Genomic DNA, 17,989 nt, shown 5'->3' with positions numbered 1-17,989 from the left:
CTCCCGAAACCCTGCCTCCGCTTTCTATAACTGACTTGCTTGCATTTTGCAGCATTTTCTGTACATGGAATCCCATAGTCTGCTCTCTTTTTATGACTGGCTTCATCCTCATTCCGTTGAAATACACCCATGTTATTGTGTGTATCAATAGCCCATTCCTTTTTATTACCCGACGATCTCATTACAGGAATGGACTGCGATTTTTTCCTCCGTTCATCTGTTGATGGATACTTGAGCTGTCTCCAGTTTGGGGCTATTATGAATAAAGCAGCCCTGGACGTTCATGGACAAGTCTTCGTGTGGACAGATATTTCCTTTATGGTAAATACACAAGAGAGGAATTTCTATGTTTAACTTTTAGAGAAGCTGCCAAACTGTTTTCCAAGGTGGCGGCACTGTTTTACATTCCCACCAGCAATACCCAAGGGCTCCAATTTCCCCACTTTGGAGCCAACACTTGCTCTTGTCTGTCTTCTGGATTATAGACGCCCTAGTGGGTGTGAAGTGGTATCTCGCGGTGACTTTGATTTGCATTTCCCTCATGACTAAGCATGTGGAACATCTTTCCATGTGCTTGTTGGCCCAGATCTCACTTCTTCCTTAAATAAGCATTTAATTTGGGGATAGTTTTAGATTTACTAAAAAGTTGCAAAGATAACATGCTTGTATACACCTCACCCAGTTTCCCCTAATAGTAACCCCTTATATCACCTGGGATATTTATCACAACTAAGGAACCAGCGTTGCCATATTGCCATTAATCAGTCTCTAATTTTATTCAGAGGTCACCGATCCGTTACACCGACGCTCCTTTCCTGTACCAGGCTCCTGTCTTGGGACCGACACCGTGTTATATTCTCCTGTTTCCACAGGCTACTCTGGTTTGGGTCAGGTTCTGTGACTTTCCTTGTTTTCCATGCTTTTGACAGTTTGAAGAGTATTGCCAGGTATTTTGTAGAAAGTGCTTCAGCTTGGGCTTCTCTGATGTTTTCTCATGACTGGGGTGGTGGGTTTCGGGACCAAGAGCCTCCTCTTCCCCTCCTGTTGGGGTGCATGCTGTCCACGTAACTAACCACGAGTGATGACCTGATCACTAGGTCAAGGCACCGCCTCCCAGGTTTCTCCCCACTGTTGTTATTTTCCTCTTTCCAGACTCTGCTCTTTGGAAAGGAGCTGCTGGGTCCAGCCAGCACGTGAGCGATAAGCTCCTTGAGCCTCACTGAGATTCGAGCATCTTTGGTGCCAGGCCCTTCATGCCAACAGTCCTCTAGCCCTCAGCTCCACCACAGTCCCTCCGGGAGAGGCTCCAGTTACCCCTAAACTCAGCGACGGTTAGTTACAAAAGATGGTTCATTCAAACCCCTTCTCACGCTTTTAACAGGTGAGGAAAGTGAGGCCCGTAGAGAGAGGTGACTCACTTATCACAGAGGTGGTCTCGGGGCCCTGGGCCAGGGCAGAGGTCTAGACAGGTGCCCTCCCTGGTCCAGAGTAGGCATCTGTTGGTGGATGAGTTGGGCGTGTGAGGACTGAAGGATACAGAACTGCTTGTGATGCGGTTTGTCTGTGAGCAGTGAAGAGTCATCAGGACAGGCATGCTGCCCAGGTGCCTGCCCATCAAACCTCCAATCCACCCTGCGGGGGCTCTGCATGCCCCCGACTGGCCACACAGCAGAGAGGCTGGCTCCAACCGCACAGGGAGCAGACACAGTCACAGCCTACGGTGTGAGTGTAAACCGGGGGGGCGGTTTATTCACACTTATCAAGGGCAGCACACATGTTACCAGTTTTGCTCTGGGTCCTTCAGGGAGGCCATGGATGGATCGTGGAGTTGGATCCTGGATGGAATACAGGTTATGCTCTTTCAAGAGTCCCTTTGCTAGCCTGAGTCTTAGTTTTCTGATTTATAAAATGAGGGTGGATTTGAGAAATGCTTTTTTTGGTGAAATGGGTGGTGTTGAAGTCTGGATCAGTCCACAATCAGGATGGATTGGTTAGCAAAATGGTACAGGTGCCTCTCATGTGCCCAGTAGCCCCTAGTCCTGCACACCTAGGACTAAACCTCCATCTAGTTCTGCGTCCAGACGCCACTGAGGTTTTTGTTCCCTGGTCAGACCAGGGCGGGGTGGGGTGGTGGGAAGCTGAATTCTGCTGTCAGAATCCCGCTGCATCCGCTCTAGTGGACTCTCACGGGAGACGCCAGAGAACGGGGCAGGCCCGGCCCTACAGGGAGCCTGCTTTGGCCTTCCCGCTGACGGGACACTTCTTGTCACTCGGTGTCCCGCTTCACAGAGAGGTCCCCTGCACCCGATAAAATAATGACCCACCCATTGCTTAGAGCTTGCTCCCAGCAGCACCATCTACCCAGTCTTTATTTCATTTATTTACCCTCCGTTTGCTGTCTGTGTCCCTAATTCCCACCTAGACTGTGAAATCCCAAGTCCACAGGAAGTGCTAATAAAGGAAGTCACCCCGGGGACTCAGCTCCACAGCAGGCAGGGCACCCAGGGACCTGGGGAATCTGGGTGGGGGCCTGCCTGCCCGGCAGCTGCACCCTCCTGGGGCCGCTGGGTCAGCAGAGCTGGGGTGAAGCTCCGTCTGGAATGCCCTCCTTCCGGCCGCGGTCTTGGGGTGGGGGCTTGGGGGGGCAAGCTTGGCTCTGGCTGGAGAGGATGAGAAACCCACTGGGGGCGACAGGCGTGTTAAACAGCACCGCCGATGGGGCACATGCGCCTGCCGAGGGCTGGGCTGCTTTGGCACACACCTGAGATCTTTGCAGTGACCTTGTCCTGCCCATTTGACGGATGAGAAAACAGGCTCAGAAGTAGGGACCCCTCCCCCCAAGGTTCTTCAGAGAGTGGGCGTCCAGGCCCAGATTCCAGCCCCTGCCCGAGGCCGTGGACACGGGCCTGCCTCAGGCAGCTGCAGGCATGGATTCCACGGCTCGGCCGAGGAGGCAAAGGCCGGGGCGTCAGCAGCAGCTCTGGGGGCAGCCCTGGGGGCAGGGGGCCCAGCCCGAGCTGCCACCCTCCTCAGGCGTGGAGGGGAGGCCGTGAGGCTTCCTCTGGCTGCAGACAGTCTTGTGGGGAGGCGGAGACGGAGCCCCTGTTCCTCAGCCTGGCCCACCTCGCCCAGGCGGCATGCTTCCTGGAGGTTCCAGTACAGCTCAGGCCTGGAGGAGGGTGTCACCCCTATGCGAGACAGGCCCTGCGGGCCCTTCCCCAGGGGGCCCGTGACGGGTGGGGCTGGAACTCCAGCCAGACCTCTGAGGCCCCCGCCCAGGGGTTGGCCAGAGGGCGACCGGCCGGAGACAGAGGAGGCAGGGGAGGCCGGCTGGGGCTCCTGCTGCCGGCAGACAGGTGCCCGGCACCCCACAAGCTGTGTGTCCCCTCCCCACGGCCGGCGGTGATGGAGTTGGGGGGGAGGCGGGGATGGGGGACCGTCCTGCCACGACCCCCTTCTCCCGCCCCATCAGCTGGTACCTGCTTGGCCGGGGGAGCTGGGGGGTCCGTGGGCAGGGCCAGGCTGCGGAGGGGTGAGAGTCTGCCCGAGGTGCCCGGACCCGTCAGCTTGAGGGCTGACCTCCAGACAGCAGGGCAGGGCCACCCCAGGACGACCACGTGACCCCCGAGGAGCTCGGGGACCGTCTGGAGGAGTCGGGGCTGCCCTGCAGTCACAGCCAGGGGCTCACCCGGGCCCCGAGTCTCCCCTGCAGGCAGGGAAGGGCTGGGGTGGAGGTCTCCCCTCCCACTGGGCACCCCGAGCCCACACCCTGCGCGTCCGGAGAGTGAGCCGGCCCCAAGGTCCTCCCCTTTGAAGACGGCCTCCCGCCCCACTCCCCGACCCCCTGCCCCGTCCCCTCCAGCTCGAGGGGGATGCTGAGTCCCTGGCCTCAGGGCCCAGTGCTGGGATTTAGGAACTGCGGCCCCGATAGTCCTGGCTCCAGCCTGGCCAGTGGGCCTCTCCGCCGACGCACAGTGGGCACCTTCTCAGAAGCAGCCACATCCCGCAGCCCGCTCCCCCTCGCTCTGCAGCGAGCTGCAGGCCTTCCCTCCGCTCTTGAACCCCCGCCAGCCTGGCCTTCCGCCCCTCTCTGCCCAAACAGCTCACCTCAGCCGGGGTAGCCACGACAAACCTAACCACAGCATGGTTGGCTTCAACAGCAGAATTGCTCCTTCTCACAGCTCTGGAGGCTGGATGTCAACCATCGGGAGATGGGCAGTTTCGGCCTCTGGTGAGAGGTCTCCTGCTGGCCCCTGACGGCGGCCTCAGCCTATGTGAGCTCTCTGCATCTCTTCTTACGGAGCCACTAACCCTACTGGGTCAGGGGCCCTCCCTTCTGACCTGATTTAACCTTAATTACTTCCTTGGAGGAGCCATCTCCAAATACACACACTGGGGGTTAGGGCTTCAACGTATTTGGGAGGAGGCACAATTCAATCCGGGGCTTCCCAGGGGGTCAGTGGCAAAGGACCCGCCTGCCAATGCAGGAGATGCCAGAGATGTGGGTTCCATCCCTGGGTCAGGGAAATCCCTGCAGGAGGAAATGGCAACCCACACCAGTGTTCTTGCCTGGAGAATCCCGTGGACAGAGGAGCCTGGTGGGTTACAGTCCATGGGGTCGCAAAGAGTCAGGTACAGCTGGGAACACACACACACACAAGTCAATCCATAGCTGGGAGCGCGCAAACACACACACACACACACACACACACACACACACACACACATCAATCCACAGCATAACTCTTGTCCAGATCATTGCTGATGTCTGTGGGGGCAAACCCAAGGGTCAATTCCTCGATGTGCCCTAGTGGAACTATGGGGCATTGAGCACAGCCAACCAACCACCCTTTCCTCCTTAAAACGGGGTCTTCACTTGGCCTCTGAGTCTCCAGTCTCCTCTGGCGCTAGGAGGTCCCGCCCTGGCTTTAGTGTGGGGTCCTCCTTTCCCAACTCTCCCCATGTTGTTTGGGATTGGGGCGTGTGACTTGGCCCTGGCTCGACTCATCCTTCATTCACTTGGTCAGGGAACTAGATCCCGTATGCCGCATTAAAAGCCTGCATGCCGCAACTAAAAAGACCCCACATGCTGCAACTCAGACCTGCTGCAAACAAAATAAAAAAAAAAAGAGAGTAGAGGACACGTAAGGCTGTCAGAGGGCTTCCTTGGTGGCTCAGCTGGTAAACAACACGCCTGCAATGTGGGAGACCTTGGTTCGATCCCTGGGCTGGGAGGATCCCCTGGAGAAGGGAAAGACTGCCCACTCCAGTGTTCTGGTCTGGAGAATTCCATGGACTGTGTAGTCCATGGGGTCACAAAGAGTCGGCACGGCTGAGCGCCTTTTGCTTTCAGGGCTGTGAGCGAGTGGATTGCAGGGCTCGAGGTAGAAGCAGGGAAATGCGCAGCGCATGGGGGTCATGGCGCTGGGAGAGGTGGAGAGACCTGAGATGGGATTTGAGTAGAAATGACAGGATTTCCTGAACAGTAGGAGGCAGAGTGCGCGGGTGGGGTTAAGGACTAGGAGAGGTGTTTAGGAGGAGCTCCCGCGTGGGGAGTGACGAGTCTGGTGATAATGCCCTGTGCTTCTCAGGCCCCGTTCAGGCACAAGTGGCGGAAATTGACACTGCTGGCTCTAAGCGAAACAGAGAACGTACTGGTCCCCAGGATGGAAAGGTCTGGGGCTTTAGTTCTCAGTGATGACCCAGGACCCAGTCTCTCTACCACCCCACTGTTGGCTCTGAGCTGGCAGGCCACTCCCATGCCGCCAAGCGGCCACCAGCTGGCCCAAGCTGGCATCTGTACAGAATGTCAAACCCAACAGAAAAAGAGGCTTTTTCCTAACGTTTCTGTAACACAAGTCCTAGAGGGGCCTTCCATTGGCAAAGCTTGGACCAACCATCCCAAACCCAGTTGAGTTCAGTTCAGTTCAGTTGCTCAGTCGTGTCCGACTCTTTTCGACCCCAGGAACCGCAGCACGCCAGGCCTCCCTGTCCATCACCATCTCCCGGAGCCTACCGAAACTCATGTCCATTGAGTCGGTGATGCCATCCAACCATCTCATCCTCTGTCGTCCTCTTCTCCTCCTGCCCTCAATCTTTCCCAGCATCAGGGTCTTTTCAAATGAGTCAGCTCTTTGCATCAAGTGGCCAAAGTCTTGGAGTTTCAGCTTCAACATCAGTCCTTCCAATACTCAGGACTGATTTCCTTTAGGATGGATTGGTTGGATCTCCTTGCAGTCCGAGGGACTCTCAAGAGTCTTCTCCAACACCACAGTTCAAAAGCACCAATTCTTCAGTGCTCAGCTTTCCTTATAGTCCAACTCTCACATGCATACATGACTACTGGAAAAACCATAGCCTTGACTAGACGGACCTTTGTTGGTAACGTAATGTCTCTGCTTTTTAATATGTTGTCTAGGTTGGTCGTAACTTTTAATTTCATGGCTGCAGTCACCATCTGCAGTGATTTTGGAGCCCCCAAAAATAAAGTCTCTCACTGTTTCCACTGTTTCCCCATCTATTTGCCTTGAAGTGATGGGACCAGATGCCATGATCTTAGTTTTCTGAATGTTGAGCTTTAAGCCAACTTTTTCACTCTCCTCTTTCACTTTCATCAAGAGGCTCTTTAGTTCTTCTTCACTTTCTGCTGTAAGGGTGGTGTCATCTGCATATCTGAAGTTATTGATATTTCTCCCAGCAGTCTTGATTCCAACTTGTGCTTCTTCCAGCCCAGTGTTTCTCATGATGTACTCTGCATGTAAGTTAAATAAGCAGGATGACAATATACAGCCTTGACATACTCCTTTTTCTATTTGGAACTAATCTGTTGTTCCATGTCCATTTCTAACTGTTGCTTCTTAACCTGCATAGATTTCTCAGGAGGCGAGTTAGGTGGTCTGGTATTCCCCTCTCTTTAAGAATTTTTCACAGTTTGTTGTGATCCATGCAGTCAAAGGCTTTGGCCTAGTCAATAAAGCAGAAGTAGATGTTTTTCTGGAACTCTCTTGCTTTTTTGATGATCCACCGGATGTTGGCAATTTGATCTCTGGTTCCTCTGCCTTTTCTAAAACCAGCTTGAACAGTTCACATATTGCTGAAGCCTGGCTTGGAGAATTTTGAGCATTACTTTACTAGTGTGTGAGATGAGTGCAATTGTGAGGTAGTTTGAGCATTCTTTGACATTTCCTTTCTTTGGGACTGAAATGAAAATGGACCTTTTCCAGTCCTGTGGCCACCGCTGAGTTTTCCAAATTCGCTGACATATTGAGTGCAGCACTTTGACAGCATCATCTTTCAGGATTTGAAATAGCTCAACTGGAATTCCATCACCTCCACTAGCTTTGTTTGTAGTGATGCTTCCTAAGGCCCACTTGACTTGGCATTCCAGGATGTCTGGCTCTAGGTCAGTGATCACATCATCATGATTATCTGGGTCGTGAAGATCTTTTTTGTACAGTTCTTCTGTGTATTCTTGCCACCTCTTCTTAATACCCTCTGCTTCTCTCAGGTCCATACCATTTCTGTCCTTTATTGAGCCCATCTTACCATCACTAAATTAGGAGGCTCTACGGTTCTGGATGAAAAGACCGGACCTCTGAGTTCATCCTGAGCCATGTGGATGGAGACTGAGCTCTCCTGAGAGGTGGGATGTTCTGGAGAGTAAGATGCTGGACAGACAGACAGGAGCCATCAGCATGGGCTGGTGCTCACAGGACTTTCCAAGGTAAAGTCCTGGCACGGAGCTGGCCTGGGAGAGAGTGGCTGGTATGGAACCTGGACCATTATCCTCAGGAGGGCCCTGGCTTCTTGCCTTCTCAGTCCTGATCTGGGTGGGTCTCCCGCCACAGTCCGGCACAGGATCTCAGGCTGGGCACTCACCCTCCAGCCAGGGCCACCCACTGCCCCACTGGGCACCGCCCTTTCTTGCCAGTGCCTCCCACTGCCAGTTCCATGACTATGACCACCCATGGGAGGCTGCCTGCAGTGACACTGCTGACGTTGGGATGCCTACCTGCCCTGCCTACAGGGAGCTTTTGCCTGCAGTCTCTCCCCAGACATCAGCTGCACCCTCGCCAGCCTGCTCACTGAGTCAGGGAGGTCATGCCCAGCTTAGGCAGGGGGTCTCAAGACTTCAGGGTGTCCCCAGCAATGCGGGACCACCACACAGATGCTCAGCCAACCAGCTCTGGGGGATTAGGGAGGCCTGCTCAACTTCTGTCTGGTTCTTGGTCTCTACTCTTTACTGTCCAATCTGTTGGGTGGAGCCTTCAGCTTCACATTTGGCTCCAACCCCCTCATATGCCCTCTCCTCATGGTGGCAAGAGGGCTGCCACTGTCCTAACCTCACAACTCAGGTTCAAGTCCAGTGGGAGACTTGAACCTTGCAGCTCCCATCCTAACTGGAGCACTTCAGGTCACATGCTCAGTCTTGATCCTCTGTTAGAGGGAAAAACTAGATGTTGACTGGCCAGGCCTGAGTCACGTGTTCCAATTCCAGGCAACACCAGAAAGGAGAATTCCCCCAGTAACATCAGGGCAGGACCTCCTCGTTCGAAGGGCTGACCCATCCAGGGCGGCCCCCAGGCACCGAAAGCTCCCTGTTCTATGAACTGAGTCTTAGGCTCTCTCTGGTCTGTGGGTTTTCATGAAAAACACAAGCCGTGGGTCCATTTAAAAATCATTTTATTATTAACATCATCTTTCCATTTAGCCAAGTGTCTGTAATGTATAAGGAATGTCGGTAAATATTCCATTTGAAGCTTCTTTGTACATATTTCCATCGATAAATAAACTCTGAATTCACATAAAAAAGTTAAACTTAAATAACTCATATTTCCTTCTCTTGTAACAGGCATATATTGGCAAAATATAAATATTCTTGGACTCAGGCTTTGTTCTAAGTGAGGACAGTAATTTATCACATGGTACAATTATTGACAACAAAACCAAGAAATTGTCAGCTGGTGTCCTGGCTTGGACTAGTTACTGAGGTGGGAAACAGAAAATTCACATTTGGTTTCTTGGCCAAGGATAGAGCGGGAGTGGAGATGGGGGGGAGAGAATAGTTTTCTTTACAGCTCTGATAAAAATAATCTGCTCTGCCACTGAATTTTAACTTTGAATATATTCTTCTACATTTGCAGATTAATTCCATAATCATGTTACTTAAAACTCGGATGTCAACTAACAAAATATGGCACGTAATCCATTTTGAACCACGTCAGTAGATTCGAGAACTATCATCGGGCTGGCGGGAACGGCAACAGAAATGCACATGGAGGGCGGTGACTGGTCACACACTCGTCCGGGGCCTCGCGCGGCGGGGAGGCCGGGGCTGCTCTGAGCGCGCGGGGGATGACGGGGAAGGGCAGGGCGCGGGGGATGACGGGGAAGGGCAGGGCGCGGGGGATGACGGGGAAGGGCAGGGCGCGGGGGATGACGGGGAAGGGCAGGGCGCGGGGGATGACGGGGAAGGGCGCGGCGGGGCCGCTCTGAGCGCGCGGGGGATGACGGGGAGGGCGCGGCGCGCGCGGGATGACGAGAAGGGCACGGCTGGGCCGCTCAGAGCGCGCGGGGGATGACCGTGAAGGGCACGGCGGGGCTGCTGGCCTCCAGCTCCAGGGCCGTCAGGAAGCACTCGGTGGCCGCCGCGTCGTTGCCCTGAGCCTGCAGGACCTCGCCCAGGCCGTTCCAGACCTCGTGGGCTGTGGAGTTCACCTGCACCGCGTCCCGCAGGATCTTCTCGGCCAGACTGTAGCGGCCCAGCTGGTGGAGGATCAGGGCCTGCAGAGGCAGATAGACAGACAGACAGTCAGAGAGACGACGCTCTGGACTCTGAGCTGTCCCTGAGCTTCGGCACACTTCTCGCTTCTCAGAGGCAGGCAGGTGTCCCCACCTGGCCGGGCACAATGGAAGTTCAAGTTCTTCCTGGGCTCAGGGCGGGAGTCAGAAGGATCACTCAAATCATGAACTGTACGAAGTCACAGACATTCAGCCATTTGTGAACAACAACAAAAAATGGTTATTTCAAAAGGTTCACCCAGGAATGCACCATGTGGAATGGCCATGGTCTGTCTGTGCTGACTCATGGGTCACGGCTGACACCCGCCCGCACAGAGGGGTGCTTGCCATCTTTTTTTTTTAACCTCAAGAAAAGTCACAACAAACAGAACAGAAATGTCAGTTGCTCACAGTCCCCACCCTGGCCGCACCCTGATCTTACTGTCCCCTCCAGCCTCGGCGCCCTGCACAGCTGACGCTTCAGTTTTAATCAGAGCACACATGTTGGTCCCCAAATATTCCATCCTAATCATGTTTCCAGGTTGTGGGTCTCCACAACTGACGTGTTCGCACTCTTTCATCCAACAGACACTCTCATTACTCAAGGACTCCCTCGCGGCAAGACACCCAGGCTTCCCAGTGTCAAGCGACTGAACAACCCCGCCCCACTTCACAGGGGCAGCAGGCCCTGGGGGTTGCCTCATTGCACTTCCGGGCTGAACCCTCCGGGGAGGAGCCCTCCTCTCCGCTCTCCGTTTTCAGGGTGTTACGGGCCATCTTGGACTGCCCTGCTTGAGATGAACTGCAGCGTCACTTTGTGAGTCCCTCTGGCTGTGCAGCGGGGCTGCAGCCGTCCCGGTTTGCTCAAGGCTGCACCTCACCAGGGGCCACGGGCAGAGCCGGGCTGTGCTGCCAGGGGGTTGGCTGCGGCCCGAGCCACAGCCACCAGTGCCCTGAGCTAACACTGCAGGGGCTTCGGCCTCCTAGATGAGCTCCTGGAGCGGGTACGGGTGTCCTCGGCAGGCAGTGTCCAGGCCCCCAGGGCTGTGGGCTGGGTCGTTCTCAGAAAGCACCCTGACCGCCCAGAGCCGTCGGCACCTCTGAGTACCCGACGCAGGGCTGTGAGGCTGACCCAGGAGCCTGTGCTCAGAGGGTGGCGCCTTGGTCCTGGGTGGGCAGGTTCCTGAGTGAGGAGGAGGAGGAGGGCTCGGGAGGAGGGAGGCTGTCCTCCCCGGGGCAGAGGACAGTAAGCCCAGGGTTAGGTCCCCCTATCAGAGGGGAAAACTGCGGGGAAAACACCATGTGTTCCCTTTCTTAGTAACATCATCGTATCTAATGACGTCACAGGGGCCTCGCTGGGGTCTCGGACAGTAAAGAGTCCGTCTGCAATGCAGGAGAAATGGGTTTGAGCCCTGGGTTGGGAAGACCCCCTGGAGGAGGAAATGGCAGCCCACTCCAGTATTCTGGCCTGGAGAATGGCCAGTACAATGGCCAGTGGACTGGCCCATGGACTGAGGAGCCTGGCGGGCTACAGTCCATGGGGTCACAGAGAGTTGGACACGATGGAGTGGCTAAGCACAGCACGGCAGGCAGACAGGCTCAGAAAGGCCCGCGTCTCGCCCAAGGCCCCAGGGCCCAGGAGTGTGGACTGAGGCCCCAGTGCAGTCCTCCCCCCTCAGCTTCTCCCGCTCGCTGCCACCGCTGGCTCTTTGAGACACCGGCCCCCGGGCACCAGCCCAGCTCCATCTGAGCAGAGGGGCGCCCGCTGTGCTGAGCGTCCCTCCCAGCCCCTCCTTCCCGCAGCTGTGAGGGGGTGGCTCCCCTCCAGGGCACAGCCTTTCTCCCGTTTCTCTGCTGTTCGGGAGCACCCTGCGTATCGCTCAAGGACCGGGGGCCTCCTTGTCTCTCTGGGGGCCACAGGCCGGCAGTGACCTTGAGGCTCGGGGTGGCTGCAGACACCGAAGGACTGGGGGTCCTGTTAGTCAGAAAGCAGACCCGTGAGATAAGACTCAGGAGCACCGGGACCTTGGTCCACGGGGTCTGGAGGTGACTGCTCCCAGCAGCGACGCTCTGACCCCACCCTGCTGGAGTGGGGACAAGGACACCAGACCACTAGCCGGGAATCTTGTTTCGAAAGCAGAGGCTGCTGGACCCTGGGGGCTCCAGGGGCACATGGCAGAGGCAAGGGCACCCCTCCAAAAGTGCCTGCAGGAGCCAGCCGTGGGCTAATCCGACCCACTGTCTTCAGGGCTTGCCAGCTAAGGATGTTGTGATTCTCTAGGGTTCCTAACGGCTTGGGAATTTCCAGCCCATTCCTGGACTTATATTTCAAACGTAGGAACGAGCTCCCATTTCCAGATGACCTTGAAGCTTCCTGAGCAGTCTGTTTAGTGGAATTAATTCCTAAAGCCGGGGCAGCTTGGGGAGGCATCACAGACTTGCCAGGGGCTGCCAGCTCACGCTTGGCAAGGGAATGAAAAATCGGCCTCTCCCTGGTCCCCCAGTGAGCCAAGGGCGGCTCAGAGATCAGGCACATGGTGAGGGCAACCAGAGCACGCCCCGGCCGCGGTGAGTCAGTGCTAGGGGCCAGTGTTGCCAGCAGGTTGGCCAGAGGTGGGCTGGCACCTGGACACACCTGGCCGTCTGGACCAACGCGCCTCAGGAGCCTCTCTGCGCCGTGAGGGGCTTCCATGTGCCCCTGTGCCCTGACGCCCCCTTCATTCTTCAGGTCCCGCTTCCTCTCTTCTCCAAAGATCAAGGCTTCACCCTGAGGCTGGCACTCCACTGTGCTCAGCCCCAGCCGCACCCCGCTTTCTCCAGGATGAGCCTCTTGGCTCATCCAGGCTGATCCGTCAGCCCAGGTATTTCTGAAGGACACAGCGTCCACCCCCTTTCCACCTCCCCAACTTTGGTCAGTCCCATCTGGCCCCTCTTGCTGGAGCTCTAGTCCATCTGCTTGAAGCCTTAACAACCACAAAGTCCAGGCCACACCACCCCTTAGGCAGCACTGTGTGTGCGTGCATGCGTGCGTGTGTGTGTATATGCTAAGTCACTTCAGTCGTGTCTGACTCTTTGCGACCCTATGAACTGTAGCCCGCCAGGCTCCTCTCTCCATGGGATTCTCCAGGCAAGGATACTACAGTGGATTGCCAGGCCCTCCTCCAGGGAATCTTTCTGACTTGAGGGATCAAACCCACGTCTCTCATGTCTTCTGCACTGGCAGGCGGGTTCTTTACCAGTGGTGCCGCCTGGGAAGCCGTTAGGCAGCTCTAGCCAGCAGCCTATTGAAAAGCAGAGACATTACTTTACCAACAAAGGTCCATCTAGTCAAAGCTGTGGTTTCTCCAGTAGTCATGTACGGATGTGAGAGCTGGACCATAAAGAAAGCTGAGCACCGAAGAATTGATGCTTTTGAGCTGTGGTGTTGGAGAAGACTCTTGAGAGTCCCTTGGACTGCAAGGAGATCCAACCAGTCCATCCTAAAGGAGATCAGTCCTGGGTGTTCATTGGAAGGACTGATGCTGAAGCTGAAGCTCCCAATACTTTGACCACCTGATGAGAAGAACTGACAAATTTGAAAAGACCCTGATGCTGGGAAATATTGAAGGCGGGAGGAGAAGGGGACAACAGAGGATGAGATGGTTGGATGGCATCACCAACTCAATGGACATGAACTTGTGCAAACTCTGGGGGATAATGATGGACAGGGAGGCCCAGCGTGCTGCAGTCCATGGGGTCGCAAAGAGTCGGACACGACTGAGCAACTGAAATGACTGACTGACCCAGTGGCATTTAGCTCTGTCTCAGCCGAGCAGGAGACAGAGAATTCGATGACTGACGTATTTCATTACCTTAACAAGCAACCTTACCCCCATCACAATCACAAAGACTCACTGAGTGACTGCCCAAACCCCAGCCGTGCACTGGGACACAGATGTGGGCAAGAAGCCGTCCTGCTCTCAAAGCTGGGGATCTGGTGGCAGCCCCAGGGTGACCGAACTGTGTGCCCGGCACTGGGCTCTGCCTCAGCCGCCGGAAGACCCCACTTCACCCCACTGTCTGCACGTCGGGGCCATGGCGGACAGGCCGGCTCCTGCCTGAGACGCCTCTGCTGGAGTAAGTGGCGGAGCTGAGACACGGTTGCCGCGGCCGTGCCCCCGACGCTGGGTCCCCACTCCTCCTCTGAGGGAAGACATGCAAACGGCCTGTGCCTCTGCCAGCCCTGCCGATTCCGGGGCCACCGGAGATGGGGGCCTGCTGGGGCCGGCCTCCCGAGCAGATAGGCGCCCCCAAGGAGGTGACTCGCAGTCTCTCTCTCCAGGCACAAGTGAACACAGCTTGCTAAACTTGCAATTATTATAATCAGGTGTTTTGTACAAAGAAGACTTTGGTGAGGCACCACACTGGAAGTGAGGGATTAAATTAAACCTGTTCTTTCAAAGGAGACAAAACGGACTTGGCGGGTTTGAGGACGATCAGCGTCTTCCTCACTCACAGCTTTTATGTGCATGTTGAGACTGCTGCCCAGGGACAGAGCCCCTTGCTGCTTGTGGGGGTGCCATGCGGGGACCCTGGCTCTGGGGGGCACCTCAGTCCACGCCCAGGACAAAAGCCCCTTGGAGGTCTTCTTTTTTAAATTTAAAAAATGTATTTATTTTTCCTTTTTTTGGCTGCCCCATGCGGCCTGTGGGATCTTCGTCACCCGACCAGGGATCGCAATGGTGCCCCCTGCGTTGGAAGCACAGAGTCTTAACTGCCAGGCCCCCAGGGAAGAAGTCCTGCCTCTTGGAGATTTTAGATGTCACCGCGGGGCTCTGCCCAAGTGCCAAGCCAGCGCTTCGCTTGGGGGTGCACTGGGTGTCCGGACACTGGCCCTGCGGGACTGCTGCTGGGGGCTCCTGAGCTGGGGGGACCCAGTGGTGGCGGTGGAGCATGTGGAGCCCGAGAGGGCAGAGGCAGGTCACAGCACGGGCCCCCGGCCCCCTGGTACTCCCGAGAGTCCAGCTCCACCACGGACTCGGGCACCTTGCTCGGGCCCCAGGGGCTCTGCCTGCATCATGGGGACAAGGACTGAGACACGAGAGGGCAGCGAGGCCTGCGTGAGGCGTGGGAGGCTCAGTGACATAAGCCTTCGCTGACCCGTCCCCACGGTCAATGCTGCGATTCTGAGCATCGGCGCTCCCGTTAACGACCGCGGGGCAGGGGCTCCCGGAGGCCCGTAGCTGATGGCCCGTCCCTGCCGCCCCTGCCGCCCTCTCGGCTGGCGCCCTGTCAGATCAGGGAGCCTCCAATTCGCCTCTGCCTGTGCGGCACCCGGGGCGGCCCAGCACCCCAAGGGCCTCAGTGAGCGTCTGCTGAATGGATGGAGAGACGGATCGGGGACGGCGTGGATGCTGTGTGAGGGGAGGACGGAGGAGGGGCAGGGGGTGGGGGCCAGCTCCCTTCCCTGCAATGTAACCCTGGCACCACCAGGCCAACCTCTCAACAACCCTCCCACCCGTAAGCTTTGCTGGAAGAGATGATCGCTCTGCGAATCAGACACGGGGTGCCCCCAGCCCTCGCCAGTCTCCCCAGCCCCCGCTGCAGCCTGGCTGTCTCGAGCCCTGTGACTCGCCTTTCATGGTGTGGAGTTTCCACAGTGATGGAAACGAGAGGTCCCCTCTCCATCAGGAGTCTGAGCGCCTCTCTGACTTCCCGCTAGAAAGATGCAGGAGGCGTCGGCTTCCTCCCTGAAAACCAGCGTAAAGGCGGCAGGGGGCTGCTGTGTCTCTTTACCCCCAGCGCTGCCCCCACCCCCGGCCCCAGGACTTGATATCTATGTCCTGAGGTCTGGGTGTCCCACACTGCAGCCGGCGGGACCCTCAGAGCCCAGGCAAGACCCTCAGAGGATGCTGGGACCCCCAGAGGATGGCGGGACACTCCAAGGATGCCAGGATCCTCAGAGGGTGGCGGGACCCCCAGAGGATGGTGGGACCCTCAGAGGGTGGGGGGACCCCCAGAGGCTGGTTGGGACCCTCAGAGCCCAGGCAAGACCCTCAGAGGGTAGCGGGACCCTCAGAGGGTGGGGGGACCCTCAGAGGCCGGGCTGGCCAGGTGATGGGAAATCCTGGGTCCAGGCAGGTGATCTGACCATTGGCTGCAGCCTGAGACAAGGACTCACAAATTCAGGGACCTCACGCTCAGAAACACCAGCATCAACATCGCCAAAGCTCAGCGTGACGCACTGACCTAACTGAAGAAATGTCAGATCAAGCCGGCCCCGTGCGCCTTCAAGGGACATCCACAAGAAGGCAGCTCAGGGCAGCCTGTGCAGCTCAGGCTGGGGTGGGGGGCTGACGGGGGCGAAGGCGGGCAGGGGGAGTCCTGGGGTCCCCAGAAGACGTGGGGTTGCTGGATGTTCTTCTCACTCTGAGGCCCAAGAAAGCTCTCAGTAACCTTCCAGCCCATCTCCAGCCTCGCCTCCCTCGATTTGCCATTGCAATCGCGTGCCCTGTTGCCACCGAGAAGGACCTCAGCGCCTGCGCCAGCCCTCAGGAGGGCACCACGGCGCCCGGAATGACCTCAGAGTCTCCGCCAGCCCTCAGGAGAGCCCCGGCTCTGCGGGACCGCCGCCCCAGGCAGCACCTTCCAGGCGCTCACCCAGCTCCCCACGCTCGCACTTTTCCACTCTAATGGCCAAGAGACTCCCACTGACTTATTTAAACGTCTCCCAGGTTGACTTATTTCTTTATTTGTATCCACCTTCCCCAACAACAAGGCAAACAGGAGCAGCAGCACGGGGCGGCAGGGAAGTCAGCGCTTCCCCACGAGGTGCCCGCAGCGGAAAGTTCGGCGCTAATCACCCCCTGGAGGCTGAGTCCCGGCCTCGCTCCCCCCCCACCCCCAGGGAGGTGCCACCCTGCGTGTGTTTGGGAAGACGGCCAGAGAGTGCTGCTCCAGGCCCGGCCTCCCCCGACCCTCACCCCGAGGCCCCAGGACGCCCGGGGAGCACAGCGGCCCAGGAAGCCACCTGGCTCCACCCAGCAGCGGGTGGGGTGGGGATGGTGGGGGAGACATGACCCGAGTCCCAGCCAGCGGAGTGGAGGTTCTCTGTGGTCAGGAACAGCTCACACGGGACCACCGCATTGCTCGGGCTGCCCTGGTGGCTCAGCCGGTAAAGAGTCTGCCTGCAATGCGGCAGGCCTGGGTTCCATCCCTGCGTCAGGATGATTCCCTGGAGGAGGAAATGGCAAGCTGCTCCAGTGTTCTGGCCTGGAGAATCCCATGGACAGAGGAGCCCGGCGGGCTACAGTCCACGGGGTGGCAGAGTCAGACACAGTGACTAACACACACACACTGCACTGCTAAGCTGACAGGCTTCCTGGGAGAAGCCAAGGGCGGGGGGCCCTAGAGACCCAGCCCCATCCTGCAGTCCAGGCCAGGACCCCTTCCCAACAACCCTGACACCCCTGTCAGGCCCCTGTCTCAATCTGTCCTCAGACGGGGTGGGGGATCACACCTTTGAAGCATCACTACACTTGGGTCTGAACATTTATCACCAACACAATGAAAACAAAACCCTGTCCTGTTATTTCCAGCAAGGAGTCCTGGCCTTCCCTGGGCCAGGAAGCGTCACAGTGGTGCAGGGCAAGTCCTCTCAGGCCAGCTCTGCCGTCCACCACCAGATGTCCAACTTAGGCAGAACCTTCTCTCTAGCCTCTTTCCTGACCTCGAAAACGAAGGGGTGGAGGAGGTGATCTCCAGATGAAAATTCGAGGGTTTGGTCAAATTTTCCAAACAACAAGTATTTTCTGGAACATCAGCTACATACCAGCGAAGAAGAACTAATGAGCCTCTTGATGAAAGTGAAAGAGGAGACTGAAAAAGTTGGCTTAAAACTCAATATTCAGAAAACAGAGATCATGGTATCCGGTCCCATCACTTCATGGGAAATAGATGGGGAAACAGTGGAAACAGTGACAACCTTTCTTTTCTTGGGCTCCAAAATCATTGCAGATGGTGACTGCAGCCATGAAATTAAAAGATGCTTGCTCCTTGGAAGAAAAGTTATGACCAACCTAGACAGCGTATAAAAAAGAAGAGACATTACTTTGCCAACAAAGGTCTGTCTAGTCAAGGCTATGGTTTTTCCAGTGGTCATGTATGGATGTGAGAGTTGGACTATAAAGAAAGCTGAGTGCTGAAGAATTGATGCTTTTGAACTGTGGTG

General features: G+C 56.6%; 1 protein-coding gene across 7 annotated transcripts in view; it reads right to left on the bottom strand.

Moving 5' to 3' along the window:
• Window positions 1-8,665: 8,665 nt before the first annotated feature.
• The window catches only part of TTC7B (tetratricopeptide repeat domain 7B), a 265,869-nt gene continuing 256,545 nt past the window's right edge, over window positions 8,666-17,989 (bottom strand). For 4 of the 7 annotated variants that reach the window (XM_061156428.1, XM_061156425.1, XM_061156426.1 and 1 more), the window contains one exon: window positions 9,456-9,783. In XM_061156428.1, coding sequence (XP_061012411.1) covers window positions 9,562-9,783 — 222 coding nt within the window. In that variant the 3' untranslated portion in view covers window positions 9,456-9,561. Of the gene's footprint in view, window positions 9,784-17,989 lie in introns of all 7 variants that reach the window. The other 3 variants (XM_061156423.1, XM_061156424.1, XM_061156421.1) reach the window with 1 other exon arrangement.

Source organism: Dama dama, chromosome 12 (assembly GCF_033118175.1).
Source record: "Dama dama isolate Ldn47 chromosome 12, ASM3311817v1, whole genome shotgun sequence".
NCBI classification, from domain to species: domain Eukaryota; kingdom Metazoa; phylum Chordata; class Mammalia; order Artiodactyla; family Cervidae; genus Dama; species Dama dama.
Note: the sequence above shows the minus strand (reverse complement) of the source record. Positions and strands in the feature narration are given on the sequence as shown.